The 21,712-nt window shown below is 53.1% G+C and overlaps 7 protein-coding genes across 7 annotated transcripts; 3 read left to right on the top strand and 4 right to left on the bottom strand.

Annotated features, from left to right (window-relative positions):
- Nucleotides 1-1,358: 1,358 nt before the first annotated feature.
- On the bottom strand, nucleotides 1,359-3,290 carry AYO20_09596 (hypothetical protein; the record flags this gene model as incomplete). Its single annotated transcript, XM_022647865.1, has 3 exons — nucleotides 1,359-2,290; nucleotides 2,342-2,687; nucleotides 2,754-3,290. 3 exons carry the CDS (start codon nucleotides 3,288-3,290, stop codon nucleotides 1,359-1,361), a joined length of 1,815 nt encoding a protein of 604 aa, XP_022496211.1.
- A 2,745-nt stretch (nucleotides 3,291-6,035) lies between these two features.
- AYO20_09595 (hypothetical protein) lies at nucleotides 6,036-6,869 on the top strand (the record flags this gene model as incomplete). The annotated part of the gene is made up of 1 exon (XM_022647864.1): nucleotides 6,036-6,869. The coding sequence occupies one exon, from the start codon at nucleotides 6,036-6,038 to the stop codon at nucleotides 6,867-6,869; it is 834 nt and encodes a 277-aa protein (XP_022496210.1).
- A 614-nt stretch (nucleotides 6,870-7,483) lies between these two features.
- On the bottom strand, nucleotides 7,484-9,881 carry AYO20_09594 (hypothetical protein; the record flags this gene model as incomplete). Its single annotated transcript, XM_022647863.1, has 10 exons — nucleotides 7,484-7,913; nucleotides 8,023-8,152; nucleotides 8,239-8,402; nucleotides 8,477-8,954; nucleotides 9,022-9,156; nucleotides 9,211-9,292; nucleotides 9,352-9,441; nucleotides 9,493-9,712; nucleotides 9,771-9,805; nucleotides 9,870-9,881. 10 exons carry the CDS (start codon nucleotides 9,879-9,881, stop codon nucleotides 7,484-7,486), a joined length of 1,776 nt encoding a protein of 591 aa, XP_022496209.1.
- Nucleotides 9,882-10,735: 854 nt separating this feature from the next.
- AYO20_09593 (hypothetical protein) lies at nucleotides 10,736-14,305 on the top strand (the record flags this gene model as incomplete). Its single annotated transcript, XM_022647862.1, has 5 exons — nucleotides 10,736-10,897; nucleotides 10,951-11,193; nucleotides 11,242-12,729; nucleotides 12,792-12,958; nucleotides 13,009-14,305. 5 exons carry the CDS (start codon nucleotides 10,736-10,738, stop codon nucleotides 14,303-14,305), a joined length of 3,357 nt encoding a protein of 1,118 aa, XP_022496208.1.
- Nucleotides 14,306-14,535: 230 nt separating this feature from the next.
- AYO20_09592 (hypothetical protein) lies at nucleotides 14,536-16,603 on the bottom strand (the record flags this gene model as incomplete). Its single annotated transcript, XM_022647861.1, has 7 exons — nucleotides 14,536-15,043; nucleotides 15,101-15,398; nucleotides 15,492-15,723; nucleotides 15,797-16,188; nucleotides 16,236-16,330; nucleotides 16,385-16,443; nucleotides 16,499-16,603. 7 exons carry the CDS (start codon nucleotides 16,601-16,603, stop codon nucleotides 14,536-14,538), a joined length of 1,689 nt encoding a protein of 562 aa, XP_022496207.1.
- Nucleotides 16,604-17,306: 703 nt separating this feature from the next.
- On the bottom strand, nucleotides 17,307-18,404 carry AYO20_09591 (tartrate dehydrogenase; the record flags this gene model as incomplete). Its single annotated transcript, XM_022647860.1, has 1 exon — nucleotides 17,307-18,404. The coding sequence occupies one exon, from the start codon at nucleotides 18,402-18,404 to the stop codon at nucleotides 17,307-17,309; it is 1,098 nt and encodes a 365-aa protein (XP_022496206.1).
- A 928-nt stretch (nucleotides 18,405-19,332) lies between these two features.
- Nucleotides 19,333-21,618, top strand: AYO20_09590 (hypothetical protein; the record flags this gene model as incomplete). The annotated part of the gene is made up of 1 exon (XM_022647859.1): nucleotides 19,333-21,618. One exon carries the CDS (start codon nucleotides 19,333-19,335, stop codon nucleotides 21,616-21,618), a length of 2,286 nt encoding a protein of 761 aa, XP_022496205.1.
- Between the last annotated feature and the right edge of the window lie 94 nt (nucleotides 21,619-21,712).

The following is a 21,712-nucleotide window of genomic DNA, read 5'->3' as shown; positions in this document are numbered from 1 at the left end:
CTTCCTTCTCTCACGGTTTTCTACACCTCTCTCTGCTCACCAGTCTCCCTGCTTCACTGTCTCCTTGTCTCTCTTCCTGGCATATGTACACGACAAGTTTGCTTCTGCATACTATACGGTTCAAGATCGATCCTACTGACTGCTCCTGTCGCTGCCTCGAAATGAATTCGTTTGACACCCCCATACATACTCCGGGAACAACGCCATGTAATCTTCTGCTTGGATTTTATCGGCTGAGGACATGTGGACGCCTATGAACTCTCCAACTCATCGTGATGTTCCGGAATCTGGCACCTCAATCATCTCGCCGTTTTCTCTGTCGGATCCTTTGAGTCCTGTCTTTGGTGCCCACCACCATGCGAGCCACCCCATCGACTACTTCACGCCACCACAACCTCTCAATCAATACTTCAATCACCGGATTCCGTCAAATGACCTCTCGTCGCCAGTAGAAGGGCTGCAATGTGACTCTCTTTAATCCCGGCTGCTCTTCTTGCCGCTGAGATATCTACAGGGGTCAGGAGGGAGCAGTGTGCAATCTGTTTGCGATGCTGGAGACAAGATGTAGTGGCCTTGAAGGCTAGGGCAGGCACGGAGTAGTGTCGGGTCGAGGCTACCTCTTGCCTCGCCTTACCTTCCTCCGGTGCCGCAGGTCTTTCCTTGTCACACCCTCTTCTTTTCTTTGTTGTCGTTGTCACACTTCATCTCTACTCTAAACGGTTACTACCTAATATCTCATGATAAGCCACGGGCAGTTCCACCGGATGTTGTCACGGGGCAAGCTCATGCCTGTCAGATTCTCACGAGAAATCTCGGCGTCTCTGGGGCAAGCTTGACTGAGGGAGCGGAGTTTTAGAACAAAGTCTGAATTTGTGGGGTCTCTGAGGATTGAGCAAATGTGACGGCCACCTCAAGCCGAATCACGGAAATATGGCCCGTTGAGTTTGACAGGGACCGGACCCATGCGGAAATGTGTGCACGGAAGTGCGACACTTACCAGCGGACGGCCCGGCTAGCGGGCATGATCCTTGGGTGACAGGCAGCACGGAACGGCAAGTGCTGAAACTCGAGCAACGGTATTAGGTTTCTAAGGAAAGGACTCTTATATTATCTGCGTACGAGTGCGGCTCGTGGCCGAGTAAAGGGTGGGTGGGCTACTACGCAAGATGTAGCAGAAACTCGATGATCGGCTCCATCCTTGTCCCGAACGTCTGTGATGACCACGAAACGAACGGCTTGTCCAAGGCAAACATCCGATCGCGGTGGTAGAGAAAGCTGTGTACACGTGCCATGAGGAGATTGGTTTCAAGGTCGAAATCGGCTGACCCTCGAACATGGAGGCATTCCCCAACAGTATATCACCACACGTTGCCCTTGGTCTGCTTGATCTTGCCGACATTGAGGTTCCTTATCATGAATACTGCAACAAAGGCCAAAGCCATAAAGGAAGTTCCAGCAGCAAGCATGCGAGTTTGAGCATAAGCATAGGCTTTCTGAATACCAGTACGGGTAGCGGAGCCCTTGGGGTAGCTGAGTTGGGTGTCAAAGTCGTTGTATATGTCGGACAAGTCTGGTAGCGCGGACGCCGGAAGATACCTCTCTAGAGCCTTCTCGAAGACGTTTGTCCAAATTGCGCCCGAAATAGTGTAACCAATCGAGTCGCCCACGGTTCCAGTGACGTTGAGCAAAGCAAGGGCCGCGGCGACGTATTGGTGATCGACAGCAGCCAGAACAGCGACCTGACAGCATATGATAAAGACGGCACCGCCAATAGAGATAAAGATCTGGGTCATGACGATGTAACCAACGTATGGGTCCGGGTTCCGGAAATAGATCATCAGACCTTGAGCAAAAATATAAAGCGGGACAGCAATCCACAAGAGCCACTTGAAGTATCCCGTCTTGCGGATCCCGTAGCCGACACAGAAGAGGAGGAAACCAGACACGACGCTGAAGGTATTGTTGACGTAGCCGGCCTCTGCAACGGTGAGGTAATTGACCACCTGGAGGAAGGAAGTAAAGTAGCTGTTCCAGCAGTAATAGGATATCTGATAGACAAAGTCCAGAAGACATGCGCCCATGAGTGTCCGGTCGGATAAAAAGTTGAACTTCATGAAGGGAACCGGCGCTAGGAAGAGCTCGTTGAGGACAAAGGTCACTATGAGGACGAATCCAACCACAATCATGGCAATAATGTAACCCGTTGCCCAGCCATCAGGAGCAATGGACGCAATGTTGAAAGGGAGGAGGAAAATGATCAGGCCGGCGGCGAACAGGAACACACCGAGAACTGTATAGGACGTTAGCTGAGGTTGGAGTCCCGGGCCCGGTTGGAGCGTACCATCGAATTCTTTGGTGTAATACCATATACTCTCCGTCAAGGTCCGGCCGCTTGCCTTTCTCTCCTTCAGCAGACCCTGCTTCTTAGCCTTGCGGAGGTTGTAGACCAACACGAAATACAAGGGTGCGCAGACAACAGGCGTGATAAAGGCATAGGTGGCGTAACCCCAGGACCAACCTATGTCGGCGAGCATACGATCGGAAGCATATGACCCAGCAAAGGCCGAGATCATATAGGGGGACGAGGTGAAGGCGTAGGCCAGAGCTCGAGTCCTCAGTGCGGTGGCATCAGCGGTGACGACGTCGATGGTGTAGATGAGACCGGTGAAACCAACGCTGTAGAAGACCTGGAGGAGGTTTTCTGTCAGCATGCTGCGTCAGGGTTAGGACAACAGAGAGCTTCTATAACTTACGTTGGCAGCACAGTAGGTTGACAGGTTGTGACTGACGGCCATGAGGATGAGACCAAGCTCGCAGAAGCCGACCATGGTCAGATAACCCTCGGCGCGGCCCCAGACGTCCAGAGCCTTGGCCAAAGGAATGAAAACTGCGGCAGTCATGGAGCTTGAGACGACGCCAATGACAGTTAGGAGCGAGTGAGAGTCCCAGGCGCTCGTGACATATGGCGCAAAGTTGCCGATGGTCGAGCCTTGGAAGGCATTCAACAGGTATACCAACCACATGCCGACAAAGGCGCAGGCCAGAGACCTCCTGGACCAGACTATGGAAGTAGCCTCCATGGCCTGGACACCAGCTTGTGCATCTTCAGCCGGGGCTTCTTCATCCGGTTTCTGCGCAATGTCTGTTGTACTGGTGGTTTTGGGCACTGCGTTGCCTTCGAGGTTCTTATCGTCGGCCGGGACCATATCGATACCACCAACATCCGAGGCTTGGGCGCCCCGTTCCCCTGCCTGCCCAGCCCGGTCCCTGAGTCGGTTAAAAACATCCATGGCTGGTTTGAGGCGAAAGGAAGGAAACTGGCAAATTTACAGGAGTAGGCCAACGATGGCTGCAGCTTGCGGTTTTATACCTCTTGGCCTCTGGCCGGAGGCACGAGGCCGAGCGGTCTCCGCACTGGAGACAAGCCCGATGCAGTAAAGACGGATCAGATAAGATGAAAATTTTGTCTGGTGCTAGGCAAGTGGGTTCTGCTGGGTATGCTGGCCTCCTGGTAGAACCCTCGCCACAGGAGACGACGCTAACACCTCAATGCAACATTGCTAAGAATCCATACCGTCGCCCGGTGAATTGTACACAGTAGTCGACGTGGCTAGGAACCGATCGGCGATGCCATTGGGAGAGAGCATTGGGGCTTCTGCGGAACCTGAAGTATAGTACTACTGAGTAGAGCTGCCACTGGGATGGAGACAAGCATCTAGCGGGGGAAAAGCTTGTGCTATTGGGCCCCGCTCGGTATCTAATCTCGGAACATCTAATCTGATTGACAACAGAAAACACGGAAAGAACGGCATGTTAAGGCGAACAGAACAGATTCAGCCCGATCTTGAGGAGTTCCCGATCTTCCAGCTTCCTTTCCGCAATGGCCTTTTTAGCATGCACGATCTTCTGGCCCTTATGATTTGTTCCCTCGGTTTAACTACCAGAGTCAGTGACATGAATCTTTGGAATGCGTGACTCGATGGAGGAACATGATGAGTTGTGGAGGACTCATATCCTATCGACGAATAGGAGCAAACCTGGTAAGGGTACCGAAGCGCCGAGCACGGAATCTCGAGAAAACACCTGTCGCGGAAGACCACAAGAAGCTTGACGCCCCCGACGGCTGCTAGGGTCGGCCGCTCCCGAATACAGTGGTGAGCAAAAATCCAAAAAATTAGTAGTTTTACCGAGGGTACAACAAGGGTTACACCGCCATATACGTATATAGCGGTGTAGGTCTACGCACTTTAGAATAGTATAATTTATATAGTAAATAGCTATCCTATAGTATATAACGTGGGTGTATAGCGAGTCGCGCAGCATAGCGAGTCGCGCACTTTCCCACTACCGTATGACAATCTAATTCAATTACACCACCACTATAAGATATATTCACTTAATCTACTCAGAACTATATACATCAGATATTTCTTTATCCTCCTGACATATACGTACATTATACCTAGGCTTTCCGTAGGTACCATATCGTCGTTAAGTTAGCTCACCCCTGTTACGAGTCGCTTCACACGTGAGGTGTTACTAGCAAACCCTGTATGGTTTACTTAGTAATATAGTAGTGGGATGGAATAGCTGAGACGAAGCCAAGAGTATAGTATACGAGCTATACGTAAAGCGTATAACCGAGAAGAACTCGATTATTTATAAACGAAGTTAACTACGAAGGATAACTATGAGAACCACCTCGACTATATAGAAAGGAAACTCGTAGTGCTCTGTAGTGCTCTGTGCTGCTCTGTCGCGGTCCACTGTAGAGCATGCAGTCCACTCTGTACCGCTCTGTGATGCTCTGTTGCAGTCCGCGGCAGAGTACGCAGTCCAGCTTCCTCCTTCGGGCCTAGCCGTGCCTTGGCACTTTTGCATGCTTTGTCTTGTCTCTTCTTCTTGGGTCCCTCCCGGGGTCAGGTTGTAATAACCCCCTCTTGTACGACCACCACTTATACGCCTTTCTTATTCCACCTACTAATCTATATCCCTCTAGTCAATTATATCCTATATATCTCGTATAGTAAGTTATGAGGGTTTAGAAAGAGTTCTATAACTAGCTAGCTAACCTAGTAATAAAGAGGATAAATCTAAGGAGAGAGAAGAAGGAATAACGTCCCCTCCCTCTCTCCTTATATCGTACGCTCCTCCGTAAGGGGTACTTAATATCTTCCTCTTTCTCCTTTATCCTTCCTCCTTCGTATATGCCTTACGTTCCCCTTACCTTTATCTCTCTTCCTTACCTTCCCTTATATACGGTATCTTAGTTACTAGGATCTAGTATCCCTTATACTATAGTCGCTTCGTCTAATCAGGAGGCGTATTTTACCTATATAATATATAGGCGAATTTAGCTAATTAGGAAGTAGCGTTGGTCCTAGCGTGGGTCTTGGCGCTAGTTCGTCAGAACCGAGCCTTCTCCTAGGTTCAACCTATCACAGTGTGTCCTTATTGTGCATCCTGAAATGCAACGGCTTGGAAGTCCCTGCACTGTCATTTGGTCGCCTACCTTGCACACCTCTAAGACAGCCTCCTACACGACGCAAGTGATACCTGTGACGATCGAGCTTGATCCTTTCGGGTCTCGGTGCAGGGAGTGAGGAACATTCATGATTCAGATCCGAGAACGTCATTGTGAAATGTGTGAGACATCAGCCCTAGCCGCTTGGGGCTTCAATGACCCAGGCGAGCCAGTAATGGAAGAGGCGAAAAAGAGACCCAGCATCCATTCAACTAGCGTAAAGCTAAGCGGTGCAGACGTGCAAGTCGCAAATAGATGTCGGAGGAGGGCTTTTCGAGCTAGAAGCCATCGATGAGCCAACTATGACATGACGCAGGAATGCGTCAACAGGAGTCTGCAAATGTCTAGCCAAACCAAGCTTCTCAGCATACAACTTGATGGAAAGGACCGATATTTCGAGGCGTTTAGGAGATCGAACTCCAAACACTCTCAACTTGAATACCCAATCTAGACGCTTAAGATTCGCGACCGTTGGAAGATATATTTGATCTCCATTAGGGCACGTTAGGAAATGGACAGCCTGGACCGACACTTATCGGATCTTATAACAGCATTTCATATCCTTCACAAGCACCAGGTGCTCGATGAACATGGCCAAATATCCGTACGCAATCCAGTTGATCCTTCGACTTTTTTCACCAGCAATGTCCCCGCCATTCTGATCTCGTCGAAGGCCGATCTGAATCAATGGCGTGTTGCTGACGGCTCTCCGATTGCTAATCCGTATGACGGATGTCACAAGATCGACGAAGTCTCTGATCTGTCCGAACATTACATCCATAGCTCCATCTACGACCGATTCCCTGGTGTACAAAGCATTATCCATTCACATTGTTCGAGCGCAATCGTTTATGGGCTATGTGATAATTGGCGGAGTATGCCGCAACCTAGCTATCTAATGGCTGGGTTTATAGGGCCTTCGCCGCCCATTTTTGACATTGCACAATTCTATGAGAGCCTACCACGGTCGCATCCGCGGAACTTGCTGGTCAACAATCAGTATCTCGGAGATAGGTTGGCCGGAATGCTCGAGAAATCCAACAATAATGAGGTGGTAATGAATGGGGTGGTAGCAGATGTACATAAACAAAAAGTTGTCTTTCGACGAGGCCATGGTTACACGACCTGGGCTGGGAGTATCGAGGATGCAGTATGGAGGGCTATACATATCCGGCGGGATGCAGACATTCAAACCACTGCCAAGAACCAACGAGACGCGACAGACCTGCACGTCGTTTACCTTACAGAAGAGGAGGCCAGAGACTGTGAAAATACAACAAACCGTGCTTCGCGCGAGCATTGGCTCGCATGGCCGGCAGAGGCGGACAGGTCAGGATTCTGGTAGCTCCACATTTACGAGGCACACACACCCTCGACTCCACAATTTACCCTTTGAGACCTCCCCAGAGTACCTATGCACGTGCTATGCAAGTAGGTAACTCAATAGCCCCTCACATGGACATCGTCATCATCATCGCCATGACCAGAACACTGAACCCGACGAATTGAGAGAGTCTCGAACCGTGGTTTCGGCTGCACCTCGTCACTCTTGGGTACTAAGGCCCTAGTCCAGGCACCGTATCAGTTTCTATGCAGGACTTGTTAGCACAAAACGCAAAGTCATGCCATATTGGCCGGGGTTTCGAGTCTCGAGTCTCGACCATGACATCCGTCTTCAGCCAAGTCTCATAACACACTTGGCCGTCTGCGTGTGCTCTCTTTAATCATCGTAATTCCCCCCAGAGTACTTTGGTTTTGAGTTATGGTTGATTACCAGATGGTTCCAGACCGTGGGGAAGTATACTCCCGTGGGCAGTTCCACGTGTATGTTCGCGTGATATTTCCCTCCGTGTACCACCTATTATGTACTACCGCTGAGTGGCCATGTGGGGTACAGGTCACTATTACCTCATACTCTTCGAGCCATTCCCCAGACACTCTTCCGACCCAGGACGGATATCACCACTTATCCGTCTTCTCATTGACCGTCTTTGGATCCGTCGGCGCCAGCACGGGCGGATTCACCCTCGCCGCGCCCCCCAACGTCTCCCCGCTCGGCTTGTACCCGACACTGCACATCAAGTCGCCCCGGTCCGTCATGACGGGGTTCTTGTAGAAGAAGACCCCCGAGCACGGAAAGACCAGCTTGCTCGCCCGCCCGATGTCGTTGGCCAGCACGTTCTCCAGGCCGCCCAGGTTGTCGAAGTTGAACGTGTTGAACCAGCCCTCGAGCCAGTCGATGATGCCGCCGAACTTGTCCTTCAGGTCGCGCTTGTCGCTCGCGTCGTAGTCGACGCGGTGCCCGCGGTCCGTCATGATGATTTGGAGGCCGCCGTCGTTGACGGATTGGAGGGTCAGGTTGAAGTTCCATTTGAAGGAGCGGTGGAGGCTGTGTGTCAGAGAGGTAGATTAGTGCCATGTCCGTGTCACAAGGGTGGAGAGATTGGTCTGGTCTGTGTCTGTGCCGAGTGATATGCATGCATGTATGGGATACGTACTCGTCTGCCTTGCTGGCCGCATTGTCCTCAAGTCCCCACCATATCTCGCTGTACAGGCGTATGTACGAGGTGCCTTCGACGTTGATCGTCGGGCTGTCTCCAGTGGCGGTGATTTTTACCTCGCAAGACGCTACAGGGTGATAAGAAAATTGTCAGCATCGAATCCGCAGTTCCTAGCCAGTCGACCAGATCGCAACAAGGACACGACGAACTCACATTCAGCAGTAACTTTGATCGACTGAGCGCCGTGGTCGCGTTTCAGATCCTGAGGCCAGGACTTTGCAAACGTCCAGACCGTTTTCGGACCATTTTGGGTCTTGTTGAATTTGTATTCGCTGTCTTTGACGTTGCCGGGGTCGTTGATATGGAGATTGACTCCCCTGTTTTCCAAGTGTCAGTTTTCAAAGCTTTGGGGACGGCGTCGATAGGGAAGATAGGGAATAGCCATTCATACATGGCCCACGTCGAGTTAGCCCACGCTCCGGCACTCAAGTCCGACCACCCAATGGCCATTCGGGCAATGATGTCTCGCAGCCTGGGAAATAGATATTGGTCCATGAAATTGCCGGATGTCATGACAAAGGCGCCCAGGGGGAGGTCGTCTGGGACGTTGTCCTGCCCGTTGCTCGTCGAGATGGACCCGGCGGTCCAGTTGCCGTCGTAGCCGAGATACTTTTTGTCCCCCGACGGCATAGGTGGCGCGTCCTTTTGGCCCGGGTTGAGTGTCTTCTCGAGGTAGCAGAGGTAGTTCAGCCTGGAATTGCCGGTCGTGCCGTCCCCGGCGGCGTTGCCGTTGGATTTGTACGGATATGTCTGGAACTGGAGTCCACAGGGGACGAATATCGCTTTGGGAGACTCGACGACGGCTTTGTTCTGGGGGCCGTTGGTCACGTAGCCGAGGACATTCAAGTCTTGCATGTGTAGCATTGTGTCTGCGTCCATGGGTCAGCTCTTCAAGGTTCTCATGCTCCGTCACATATGGTATTACAGGCAACATACTGCTTTGACCCTCGCCGATTGTCGTCATCAGGATCTTGATGTTTTTCAGGCTGTCTTCAGACAATTTGGGTGTTTTGTCGTTCTCATACCCGCCAAAGTAGGACTGAGTCATTGTGGCTGAGCTGATGTCGGGATCTGTACCCATGTTAGACAATACAAGCATGGCTTTTAAACAGATGTCTGTATCACCTTTCATATTCATGATCAACTTCTGGATCGAGTAGTCACCCGGAATGTCGTGCTTTTTGCGCAAGCTCTCCAGCACCTCTGGCTTGCCGATGTCCGCCAGAGCTGTGCCATGTCAGCCGCCACAAACCTGAGTTGAAGAACGGAATACTTGCCAATGTTGACGGAATAGGCGAAATACCAGTCCTGGATCGGCCATGTGAGAGGCGTCGTGTCCGTCCAGCTTTTCTGGGTCTAACACGGTGTCAGCAATGAGAGGATTTGTTCAGAAGAAAATGGACATACCACAAAACTGCCGCTGGTAATGTGGATCTGGTAGAGGAAATGGTATTTGTCTTCGTCACTGTAGTGCACGACAACCCTGGGACAACCCAGTTTGAAGTCCTTGAAAGCAAAGGTCCCTGGACCGAAATTCGGTATCACGGCGTCAGCTGCGTGGCCAGCGCTGACGGCGTTTGCTTGGTTGATCGCAAACAGGTCCTGGAGTGCATTGTTGATCATTTGTCTGGTTGAAAGGTTAACAAGAATGGCAAAGGGGAGTCGAGGGTTAAGACTGAGCCTACTGCGTAATGGCAACCACTTGGTCGTACTCGCCAATCTGGTCATATGGGATCAGTACATGAGGAAGAACTTTATCTGGATATGGATGGTCCTTTGCGTACAGATGGTGCCATTGTTCCTCTGTCGTTGCACTGCAAATTCTGGATCTGGCTCTATGGCAGGCTGGAGGACTTGGACGAAGGCTCGCTGGGATGGTTGTGCAGGAGTTGTTCCTTTCTGTGTAGAGACCGAAGATGACCCCTTTTACAATAACCATGCATGTGACAGAGCGAAGAGCTGGCCAGCGTCTCCAGCGTGGCTGAGAGTTTGAGAGCTGAACCTGGTTCTAGACCAATATACACCTGATCAGCCCTGAAGCTAAATACCGGGTACTAAGCACCAGGTCGATAATGACAAGGGGAGGACGTGCACGGTCACTTGTCAAAGACTGTCGAGGTTTCAATGGAGGAGAGAATGGATTGAATGCAATGAATACGAGGTCCGTACCAGCCACGCAAGCCGCTTGACAAGCTGCCTCAAGCTTTATTCTCTTTGCGGGCCGTGCTGCTTGTCTGATGCTGATGTGGATGCAGATGCTGGGGGCCTCGAACTCAAACACCATCTTAGTATCGTGCTGATATGGGGTTCTGGGGGATCACATTCTGGCCAGACCAACCTGGAGTTCGGAGGATAGTTGGGGCCTCGTATACTTCGCCAACCCACGAATCAATTCACTCCCGTCGGTATCAGGTGCTTCTCCACTTCTCTAATGGTCACAACATGTGAAATCCAACTTGACGCCAGCCACGGAACAGCTGGTGACATGCTGTGGATGGTAGAATGTTGCAGCCTGTCGAAACACGTAGCATTACGAGGGATGGGTTCGCGCATTGACCAAGACCCCGCTCGCATTATGCTGAAAGAATAAGGATGGGCGGATGCCTCGATGTTTAGCGGGTTTCGTGAACTGCCAACTTACAAGATCAAGATGGCGAACATTACATTCGATACGGAGTTGATGGCCAACCATATCGCTGCCACGCCGGCGGCGGCAGGGTCTGTGTTCACCACGGTGCTTGAGCCCATCACGCGGAGACCAGCCGTGATTGGCTTGAGCAATGAGAGTCCCCTGGTGCTTGAATTGATCAAGGTAGGACTTCTTCGAGGTCGATTCCGTTCGGATACTATAGTGACCGTGAACAGGAAGACGACGCCGGCAACCGTAACTTGGTGGACCTCGGAGGAAAGCTGAATCTACCTAATGGAGCTGTCATACAAGCCTTCGTGGCAGAGCAGGATGAGGCCTTGAAGATCTATCTCGCTGTCGCCGTCAAGAATGACAAGAGCTCCGATGTCTATGTTTGTAAACCCTTCCTCCTCGACAATCTGGATGGAATTTCCTTGTACCCGAAGCAGACCATGCCTACAGTGAACAAGCTCTTCATGGTAAGTACCGTCCATTCTCCATCAGGGCTGAGGCTGAATCACATCCAGGGCGCTGTGACCAGCCCTGGTTCTTTCCCACTGCTGGTCGCAGACATTCAACCGCCAGCAAGACAAAGCAGCAAGAGCAGCGACCTCAAGGCCATCTGGGTTGACGGCGACACGACGCAGGCCCTGCAGACTTTCGAACTCCCCCAAGATGCAGACAGGATCATATCCGTCGCAGTTGCGTCGTATGGCATCCTCGGCAAAGGTCTTTGGGTTCTGTATTCCACCCAGAACCAGGCGAAGCTGGTCTGTAACCTGGCCAGGCCCGGGACAGATGGAACAGCTCTGCACTTCCAGCGTCTCGAACCGTCGTGCGACCCCAGAGCGACGGCTATTGCCTCGTATACCGACAAGAACCAACAGTCTGGTCTCCTCGTGGGAACGCCAAAGGGACTGTACACCATTTCTGCACAGGACTGCATTAATTCGACAGACTTGCACACGCTTATTGCCGAAGACAGCTTCTTCAAAGCACCGGCCAGCATTTCCGTAGCGCAAGATGGACCGAGTTTGACCGTCTGGGGTCTCAGCCGGGACGGGCAGCTGGGATACTTGACGACTGATTCGACAAATGTCGAACGGGCACACCAGTCCGGAACGGTTCTGCTGGGAAAACAGTCGTCGTCGTCCTTTTCGGCGTCCATTTCTCAGCGCAGCCCCGGAGCCAAACTCAATGTCATTACTCAAACAGTCATCTCGAATGATTCCCAGGGGAATCTCACGTTACTGGCCCAGAGCCAAGATACTGGGATATGGAAGTCCGAGCCGTTTGGGATTGCCCACTACACTAAGACCATCGAGGTTCAAAGCTACGCCGTGAGGGTGACAATCAAGGACGAGAAGAGCCTTCCCATCTCGAACGGCGAGGTGTGCGTTGTAGGGTCATCCGACACAACCGCCTATGTCAATGGCAGAACTTATAACATCACCTCAGACCTTGAGGGGACCTGGTTGCCTTTGGACTCTGCAGGCTTGCTCTCCATGATTGTGGCTACCAACATGATCTCTGGCCGTTCCTTCCGCGTGGTCCAGATCACGGATAATCAGAAAATTGATGTGGAGATGGCAGACCGGACCGTCAGGATCGACCCGAGCTTGAAGGTAGTGCGGAATCTGTGCTCCAAGCTCGGCGGTGATGCCGATTTGGCCAGTTTGAAGACGCAATCTGGCCAGAGCCTGTGGTCGGACGGCAACAGGCCCGGACAGGAAGAATTAAAGGCAGCACACGAATGCTTCAAGAAGCTGAACCAGGCGCACTCGGATGTCTTGAATCCTAGGTCGTCACGGCGAGTCGACGGCGGGGCAGGGCTAAAAGCCATTGGTGACTGGACGATGGACGCGTTCCACCACGTCAAGGTCGCACTAGATGATGCAGTCGCTTGGGTGATTGAGCAGGTCGAAGGAGTGTGGCGGTTCGTGTGCAAGATAGCAGGCGAGATGAAGAGATTTGTGCTGGACACGATTGAGAAGATTGGTGAAGCTGCGCAATGGGTACGTCGTCGTTGCTTCTGTTAGATTCCTGCTATCTAACCCAGGCTAACTTTGGGCTCCAGGTCTGGGAGAAGATCAAACTGGGGTGGGATAAATTGCTCGATCTCTTGGGACATCTGTTCGGGTGGGATGATATCAAGAATACTAGCGACGACATCTACAACCTCCTTCTCGGCAGTGTCGACTGGATATCGAATGGCATTCACAAGGTGGAACCCAAGATCGAAGGGTGAGACATTCCTTCCCTCGTCGTGGAAGATGGAGTTAATGTTGCGGCAGCTTCTTTGACAACTTGAAGGGGATGGTCAAAGTCCCGACCTTGACCCAACCGGCATCGACTAATCAGAGTCAGAGCGGCAAGAGCAGCTCCTCTGCCAAAGCATCTGATAGTCCCGCGTTCAACTACCTGACTGATAGAATGAAGAACGGCAACCCTGGCGCAGCAGCCGCGGCGTCATCGCCACCGACGAGCAAACCCTCTGGAGCCGGCGAACCGTCCTTTGAAGAGATATTGAAGCCGCTCGGAGAAAGCTTGATGAAAGTGGTGACCGACCTCGCCCACGACGTGTCGGAGCTGTTCCACGGCATGGGCGACCTCTCTCCCGGCCAGCTCTTTGCGAAGCTGGGAAACGACCTCCTCGTCAATGTCATCGACGTGGTCAAGTCCATCGTCGTGGGTGTGTTGAAGTTCCTGCGCAAGTCCATCGGCCTCTTCAAGGATCTGGTGACCGGCAAGATCAACGTGCCTATCATCTCGGCCCTGTACAAGCTCTGCACGGGCAACGATCTGAACTGGCTCAAGCTGGTAGCGTTCATCCTGGGCTTCATGACCTGTACCATGTCGAGGATCGTCACGGGCAAACCTCCCCCGAGGCTTCAGGACCCGGGCCAGAAATTCCTCGAAAAGATGGTCGACGGGGGTGCGTCCGAGGTGGAGCAAAAAGGAAACGCCCTCTTCTTCTCCGGAGTCGGGATGAGCATCAGCGCCGTCAAGATCGTCTACGACGCCATCGCCGTGGCCAAGAGCGTTTCCAAGGTCGGAGCCGCCCAGACGGCTGTCACGAGTGTCAAGACCGAGGCTTTCGGCGTCGCCATGGACATTGCCACCATCGTCTGCATCTTCCCAACCGATCCCCAGGCGCCCGGGTACGAGATTCGCAAGTGGATCACGTACATCAACGCAGCGAGCGTCGGCATGGACCTGGCGTTGATGTTGGGCAGCCAGGGGCCCAACCCGGCGGCGGAAAAGGGCGTCGCGATCTTCAAGTTCGCCACCGACCTGGTCAGTGCGTGTCTGTACGGTATCGTCTTCTCCAAGGAGCTCGACGCCGGGAAGAAGTCCTGGCCCGGCAAGGACGACGACCTGACGAACTGCGCCATTTGCGAGGACGTCTTTAGTACCGTCAAGAGCTGCGGCAAGCTCATCTGTGCCGTGTCAGCCGAGTCGCCGCAGTCTGCTGCCGTTGGGCTCGCCGTCATGGCAGCCGCGGGTCTTGGGTTGACGGTCAACAAGGGATTCACCCTGAATCGTACCGCCGAGGTGAATCCAAAGTGTTATCGTGGGGCTTTGTGTTGAGTCAGGATGGACTATTTAGATTTGGATGGATTCTCTCTATAATACTTGTTGGGTGAGATAGCTCCTTTGTAGCTGACATGGTTAATGGATGATTGCAAACTGTGGACGGAGGCTCGCTTTTATCGGGAAGTATTGAACATTCAACGCCAAAGAACCTATACCTATACCTATACTCAGACTACTTTTCTCTCTCCGTCAGCAACACACAATGTGATTCCCCTTGGGTGTATTTAGCGATGAAGCAGCTCCGTAGCATTCTGCAACACCATCTCGCCCGCCCACTTGATATGCGGCTGCACGATCTGCGTCAACTGCCTGCTCTTGACAAACGCCGCGACCACGGCCAGAAGCACCATGTCCCGCTCGGCGTGGATGCGCGGCGACACCTCGCGCAGCAGGGCGTTGAGGGCCCACCACCTCGTGCCGCCGCGGAGCTTGAACGCGCCCCAGTCCACGGCCAGGGTGCGGCGCCAGTACTCCTCGGCCTTGCCCGGCCACGAGGTCACGTTGCGGCCGTGCTCGTTGATGAACCAGCTGGAGCAGCCCGAGAAGAAGACGCTCGACCTGAGCTTCGCGTGGATCACGTTGGTCTCGCGGTCCTCGGCGCTCTGTTTGACTTCGATCCGCGAGGCGCGGCCGTCGACGATCGGCCGGATCAGGCTGCGCACCGCGTAGTTGACTTGGGTCTGGCACGAGAAGAGCGCCGAATTGTTGGCCGGGAAGGTGTTGGGGCCGTAACTGTTGGGTTTATCAGATCGTGTCTCGTCGTTACGAGTGTGAGACCAAACGACTTACATGATCCCGAAGTTGGGAAAGTTGTGCACGTACGTCCCCATGTACGCCTGCGCGCCGCGACATTCCCGCCACTGCTGGGCGAGGGAGACGCCGTGGGCGCCTTCGATCTTGATCGTCTGCAGAAAATCCGTGACTTGGTACCCCGTGGCGAGGACGATGATGTCGAAATCCGCCGCTTTGCCCGCCATGTCGATCAGCCCCGTCTCGGTGAATTCCTTGATGCCTTGGTTGATCAGCTCGACGTTCCTGCGGTTGAGGCTGTCGAGGTAGCCCGGGTCGAAGATCCGTCGTTTGCATCCTTTTGAGAGATAAAAAAGTCAGGCACTCAACCTACTAACTTTGTGTTTCCAAGGAAGAGAGATATCTGCTGATGGCAATAAAGAAGACATACCGAGAGGGAAGTCCGGGATGATGAAGCTGTGGTACTTCTTCGGCGTCTTGGACAGCATGTACGCCTCCGCCTTCCTCTCCAGCTGAGATCGACTCTTCACCCCGGTCGTGGACGAGTAGTATTCCTTGGTGTCGGCGTCGGCGTCGAGGAAGATGCGGAAGCGCAGCCATTTCTGGAGAAGGGGGATCCAGCGGAACGACCACTTTTCCGTTTCGGTGAAGACGTGGTTCGGCTGTGTCAGACGGCCATGTCAGATGGAGTTCTCTCTACCTGAATGATTCGTACAAGGGGTTAGGGACGCTTACCCTGGGAAGATACCACTGCCGACTTCGCGCGTACTGCGTGATCTTTGCCGCCTTCTCTGCCATGACCGGAATGGCCTGTGCTGAGCTGCACCCGTTGCCAATCACCGCCACCTTCTTGCCCTCCCAGTTGAGGCTGTGGTCCCATTGCGCGGTGTGCACCATTGGCCCACGGAACTTGTCCATGCCGGGAAAATTGGGCGTCTTGGGCGTCGAGAGCGCGCCGACGGCGGAGATGAGGATCGTGGCGAATCGCGAATATGTCATGTCGGTCTTGTGGTCCTTCAGAAACACCTCCCACTCGTTCCGGTCTTCGTGCCATTTGCCTCCTAGGCATTCGATCCCGAGGTGGAAAAAGGGCCGGAGCTCGAATTTGTCGACCGTATCGTTCATGTCTTTGACAACGTTGGCCTAGGCCTTTACCTATTTTTGGGGAACTCACATTGTAGGATCTCAGGTTGTTCGCACAGTTCAATCGACCAGTTTGGGTTTGGGTTGAAGCTGAAGGAGTAGAGGTGAGAGGGAATGTCACAGCCACTGCCGCCAGAGTCAGTCTCACAGCCTCGTTTGCAGACAGATCTGCCACGTTACCATCCCGGATATGTATTCGTCTTCCAAGTACCCCCAACTCCGTCATTTCGCTCGTATATCTGATCCAAGTCAGTCGTTGAATGTGCATGCAGTCGCTGGAGTCTGGACACCTACGATGAAGTCTGTGTAGCCCAGCTTGTGCTTCAGTTCGTATGCGAGGGCGATGCCGGACGGACCTCCGCCAATGATGATGGTGCTCGGTGTCGCTGTGTCTGACATTTTGAGCGTCTGCACACTGCTGGAGGATGCGGTCGATGAGAATGTTATGGTTGACTCTGAGTATCATGCATCGCTGCTGCGCAGGCAACTGATTTATCAACATCGTAGGACCATGGCAAGGGTATGTCGGTATACAAGTCTCGGTCTATCCGGGGTACATGCTCTGGCAAGTGGACCAGGACGCGGTACCTCGACGAATGGATATACCGGCATCAGAGTTGGCGATATTGCCGTCCTGGGATTTCTACCCGGCCCGGCTACTTACCTGGTATATGTGGGCAGACCATTTACCCGCCGGTATCGTTCTGGACCCTTGGAGACTGGGACTGTCAGTCCAGTGGGACAAGAAGCACCAAGACGACCATGTGATTGTCTCCTGATTATTCGCATTGATTTGCCGAGCATTTGATGGCTTGTTCTGGACAACAGCACAGACCAGGAGCATTTCCTCCACCAGTTCTAACTGCAAAGTCAACTGCTTCTCACATGCCAGCACTGCCAAAAGTAAAGGCACAGCTATGCTTGAGCCACTTTAATGTACTAGAACGTGCTACCTATTATTCTTAATGCGAACTTTTGTTCATACCCATAGCTTCTTGATCACATCACCCAACTAGATTCAATAGATATGGGTATCCGGATGAACACGGTCATTTGAGAATAAATCTAATTTTGATCCTTGAGCAGGACATCTAGCATGAATCTACTTTGCTCGCCTCAATATTTCCTCCTCGATGGCTCCTCCCAGTCCAGCCGTGGTTCCACGTCCGCCCATGTCTGGCGTGTTGACAGACAGGTCGCCTTTTGCCAACACAGTCTCTATGGCGTCCAAAAGTGTTGCGGCCGGTTCCTTGAACCCGAACCATTCAAGCATCATCTGGCCAGCCCAGATCATGCCAACGGGATTTGCAATCCCCTTCCCAGCGATATCCGGGGCACTTCCATGCACCGGTTCAAAGAGACTGGGGAATTTCCTCTCGGGGTTGATATTCCCGCTGGGTGCGATGCCGATCGTGCCAGTGCAGGCTGGACCTAGATCAGACAGGATGTCGCCGAAGAGGTTACTCGCGACCACGACGTCGAAGATTTGTGGTTTCTGGACAACATGAGCGCTCAGAATGTCGATGTGGTACTTGTCGGTGTGAATATCGGGATATTCTTGTGCAATGGCAGCGGCACGCTCGTCCCAGTATGGCATCGAGATAGCCAGGCCGTTACTCTTGGTGGCGCTGGTGAGGCGCTTGCGAGGCCTTGATCGTGCAAGGTCAAAGGCGTATCTCATCACGCGATCGACACCCACGCGGGTCATGATCGTTTGCTGAAGCACAACTTCTCTCTCGGTACCTTCGAACAGCCTGCCACCGACGCCGCTGTATTCGCCCTCTGTGTTTTCCCGGACGACCACAAAGTCAATGTCGCCGGGCTGACGGTCTTTGAGCGGCGTCGGCACGCCCTTCATGAGACGACATGGCCGGAGGTTGATGTATTGGTCGAATTCGCGTCGAATTTTAATCAGGGATCCCCAGAGAATGACATGGTCCGGGGCAATGGCAGGGTTTCCCTGAGCGCCGAAGTAGATGGCGTCAAAGGGCAAAAGCAGTTCTTTCCAATTGTCCGGAAGCATCTGGCCATGCTTGAGGTAGTAGTTGATCGAGGAGAAGTCGAATTCCTCAAACTTCAACGATAACCCGTAGACCTTTGCGATCGCTTGAAGACATTTGACTCCCCAAGGCATCACCTCCACGCCGATGCCGTCGCCAGGGATGACGGCGATCTTGAATTCCTTTGCGCCTGCAATCATGGTGGCCGTTGAATATTGTTTGAATTTCTCGGTTGTGAGAGATCTGGGCCTTTGTGGTTTGGAGGTGAAGATCCCGCAAAGACAAGACTATGCAGGCTCGAAAAGGCAACATCGCACATTCGGCGTCCTTCTATGTATCCTTTGTATTTTCCCATTGTGAATCCTTGCCAAAAATCCTACACTCGTCATTATCCCTTCTATAGCCGAATATGTTCATACGAGTACGTGAACGTACCCCTTCGAGAAGTTCCTAATGTGACTATGCCCAATATGGATATGGCGGGTATATTACCCAATTCGGCACTATACGCCGTCCTCGTCACATCATGTACCCGGTAGACTGTACCTGTATGCCTGTTGTACACGGGCGAGGTAATGGCACATCTTCGGCGTTTTGTCAGAAGAGAAGAACTCGTTCGTCTACGGAATCTAGACTTATCATACCCAATAGCCTTTTCTTCGAGAACATCGCGCAAGTTCTTCGCCTCGTGACTTTGTCAGGGTTCTCCCAAAAATCCAAGCTACGGATACCTGGCCAATAGTAATACAGCCGAAGTTGAACCTCTTTAATCCTCACTTTACCCAGTCAGGAACGAGAGAGGATGATTTGGCCTATTGCCCAGAATCTTAGTGTGTTCTTGATGATACCCCGCCTGGGGTATAACTGCGAAGTTTCCCCAGTGAGTTTAGCTGCGTGTTTATCCCGCGAAGAGGTAAGAAGGGGCGAAGCCAGAGGGATCAGTGTAGAGGATCGAGTGGTCTTCTCTCGCTCATTCTCAGACTCTAGACAATGTACAGACAGCTGAGCAAGGGAGAAAAGACTATGGTCTAGATTTACAGTGCCTTCATTTGATATTCACCTGCTCGTCGCCCATGTTCGTCCGCTGGAGACATTCTTCTCGGTTCATCTCACAGGCCCGAGCTCACAATGGCTTCCGCCTCGCGAACTACTTTCGTGCCAGCCAGATTCCGTGCAGCGAAAGCATGCCTTCTGTGTCGACAAAAGAGGGTCAAATGCGACGCCATGGACCACGGCACTCCCTGCACGAGATGTGTTTTGAGCGGAAAGACCGACTGCGTTCTGTTTGAGTCCAAAAGAGGAACATATAAGCGCAAGCAGAGAGTCGCTGTCGAGCAGCAACGTCGGGAATCACCCGTAAAGGACCTCCATGGCAATAGCTCTGAGAACCCGGCAGTCCCATCATATACTTCAGGGACAACACTGGCCGAAGAACCTCAGCATCGACCCGACGCTTCACCTTTGAATCACAGATCCACAACTGCGAGCGAGCCTACAGCAAGGCCGCCCGAAGAACAATTCCAGACGGAGCACCTGTCAGCAACGTCGGTCAATCTAGGTCAACCTGAGCAGTCTGTCACAGACCCAGCTGGATTCAATGAATCTGCGTCCTTGTTGAATGGTCTGGAGAACAGTAACCACCAGAGGCGACTGTCCCTAGATTGCTCGTCGCCCGTCTCGTGTCTGTCCAACACCACACTCTCGCCATATCCAGATATCTCGTGGGCGTCGACCTTTGATCCGTTCCTCAAATCGCGCAAGACCCATACGGCCGACCGATCGAACAGGTTCTCCATCACTTACCTCGATGAATCCTTCCCCCTCTCACTTGTACTGCAGTATCAAGGTCACGGAGTAAAGCCGCAGCTACATTATCTCACTCCCGCAAAGCCAGAGCCTCCAGGCCCGCCTCAGCCTTCGGGGTACCAACACCCTGGCCACATTCCACCCAAGGATATCGAGTTCCTACAAGCCAGAGGATGCTTCGAAGTCCCCGACCCAGAGATCCTGGACATCTTGGTCAAGACGTTCCTGGATCGCGTCTATCCCATCTATCCGATCTTCAAGCGAAGTAGCTTTCTCGAGCATTACCGAGCCCAACAGATCCCATGGCTCCTGCTTCACTCGGTCTGCTTTGCCGCGGTCACCTTCTGCGACGAAGACGTGCTCTTTCGCGTCGGGTACCAAAACAGAATCGAGGCGCGGTTGTGTTACTACAGAAAAGCAAAAGCCCTGTTCGACCTGGGCTATCATATGAACAAGATCATGATCCTCCAGAGTGTCATCCTCCTCAGCTTCTGGGGCGGCGCGCACAATAACTATTGGAACTCGGCCAGCTGGATCGGAGCAGGGGTCATCATCGCAGAGTCACTAGGCCTCCACCGATCCATGGCGGACACGAGGCTGGCACCAGAGGACAAGAGTCTGTTGAGACGGTTATGGTGGATCTTGTTCGTCCGGGACACTGGCGCCGCGACGTTTTCAGGTCGTCAGTTCCGGATGAATAGCGTCGACGTGGCCGACGTCGAGACTTTGACCACAGAGGATTTTGCCGCGGACTCGCAAGACGACATGGACGGCGTGGGCCACGGAATCGACGGTATCGTCGGCTCTTTCCACGTTGAGAACACAAAGCTCTTCCTCATCCTGCGGCGGATCGTGCTTTCCAAGCGAACCGGCCACGGGCCCAGCCACGACGACCTGTGCCACGAGCTCCAGCAATGGCGAGCAGAGCTGCCGCCAGCGCTGAAGTGGCGCGACGCCGAGGCCAAGCTGGACCTCCTCCCAGCCTGTCTCGCCCTGGCGTACAACCACAACCTGATCCTCGCCAATCTGGGCCCCGGTCCCCAACAGTCTGCAGACTCGGTCCATTCGGGCTCCCACGTCCATCAACTCGACGGCGCATGCGAGAACGCGGCACACCGCATCTTCGACCTGACGTGCGGCATGACCACCAAATCCACATTCCCGCGCCTGCCGCACGAAGCCTTCCACGCCCTGTTCCTCGCCCAGGCCGTCTTCTACTCCCAAACCCTCGCCGCCGACGCCGCCTCGGCGAAAATGGGCCGCATGGCTGTCAACACGTGCCAGGTCGTCTGGCACAACGTCCGCGGAGGCTGGGACCCCGCCCGCTGGGTCATGAAGCTGTTTGAGAACCTGCTCGAGGCCACCTCGCCGCAACGCCGACCGCGGTCCGCGGAGGACATGCTCATGGTCAATGAGGGCGACGTGGCGAACCCGGCCCTCCCAGCCGGGGCCGACTACTTGTCGTCGGACATGCCGATGAATGACTTTTCGGGCATGAATTCGCTGCTCTCGTCCATCTTTGACATTTCGACCGCCATGGACGGCCTGGAGGATCCGACTGGGCAGGAAATGTTTTCCTTTGGGCTGCCGAGCGATGCGAACTGGTAGTTACTTCATATCTTAACCATTTTAAAGAAGACGCATTGTCAAGGATGCGAACCAGTTATTGTGTACGACTGATTTTAAATGTATGGTGAACATA

The sequence above is a fragment of the Fonsecaea nubica genome, assembly GCF_001646965.1.
Source record: "Fonsecaea nubica strain CBS 269.64 chromosome Unknown Scaff90, whole genome shotgun sequence".
NCBI classification, from domain to species: Eukaryota; Fungi; Ascomycota; class Eurotiomycetes; order Chaetothyriales; family Herpotrichiellaceae; genus Fonsecaea; species Fonsecaea nubica.
Note: the sequence above shows the minus strand (reverse complement) of the source record. Positions and strands in the feature narration are given on the sequence as shown.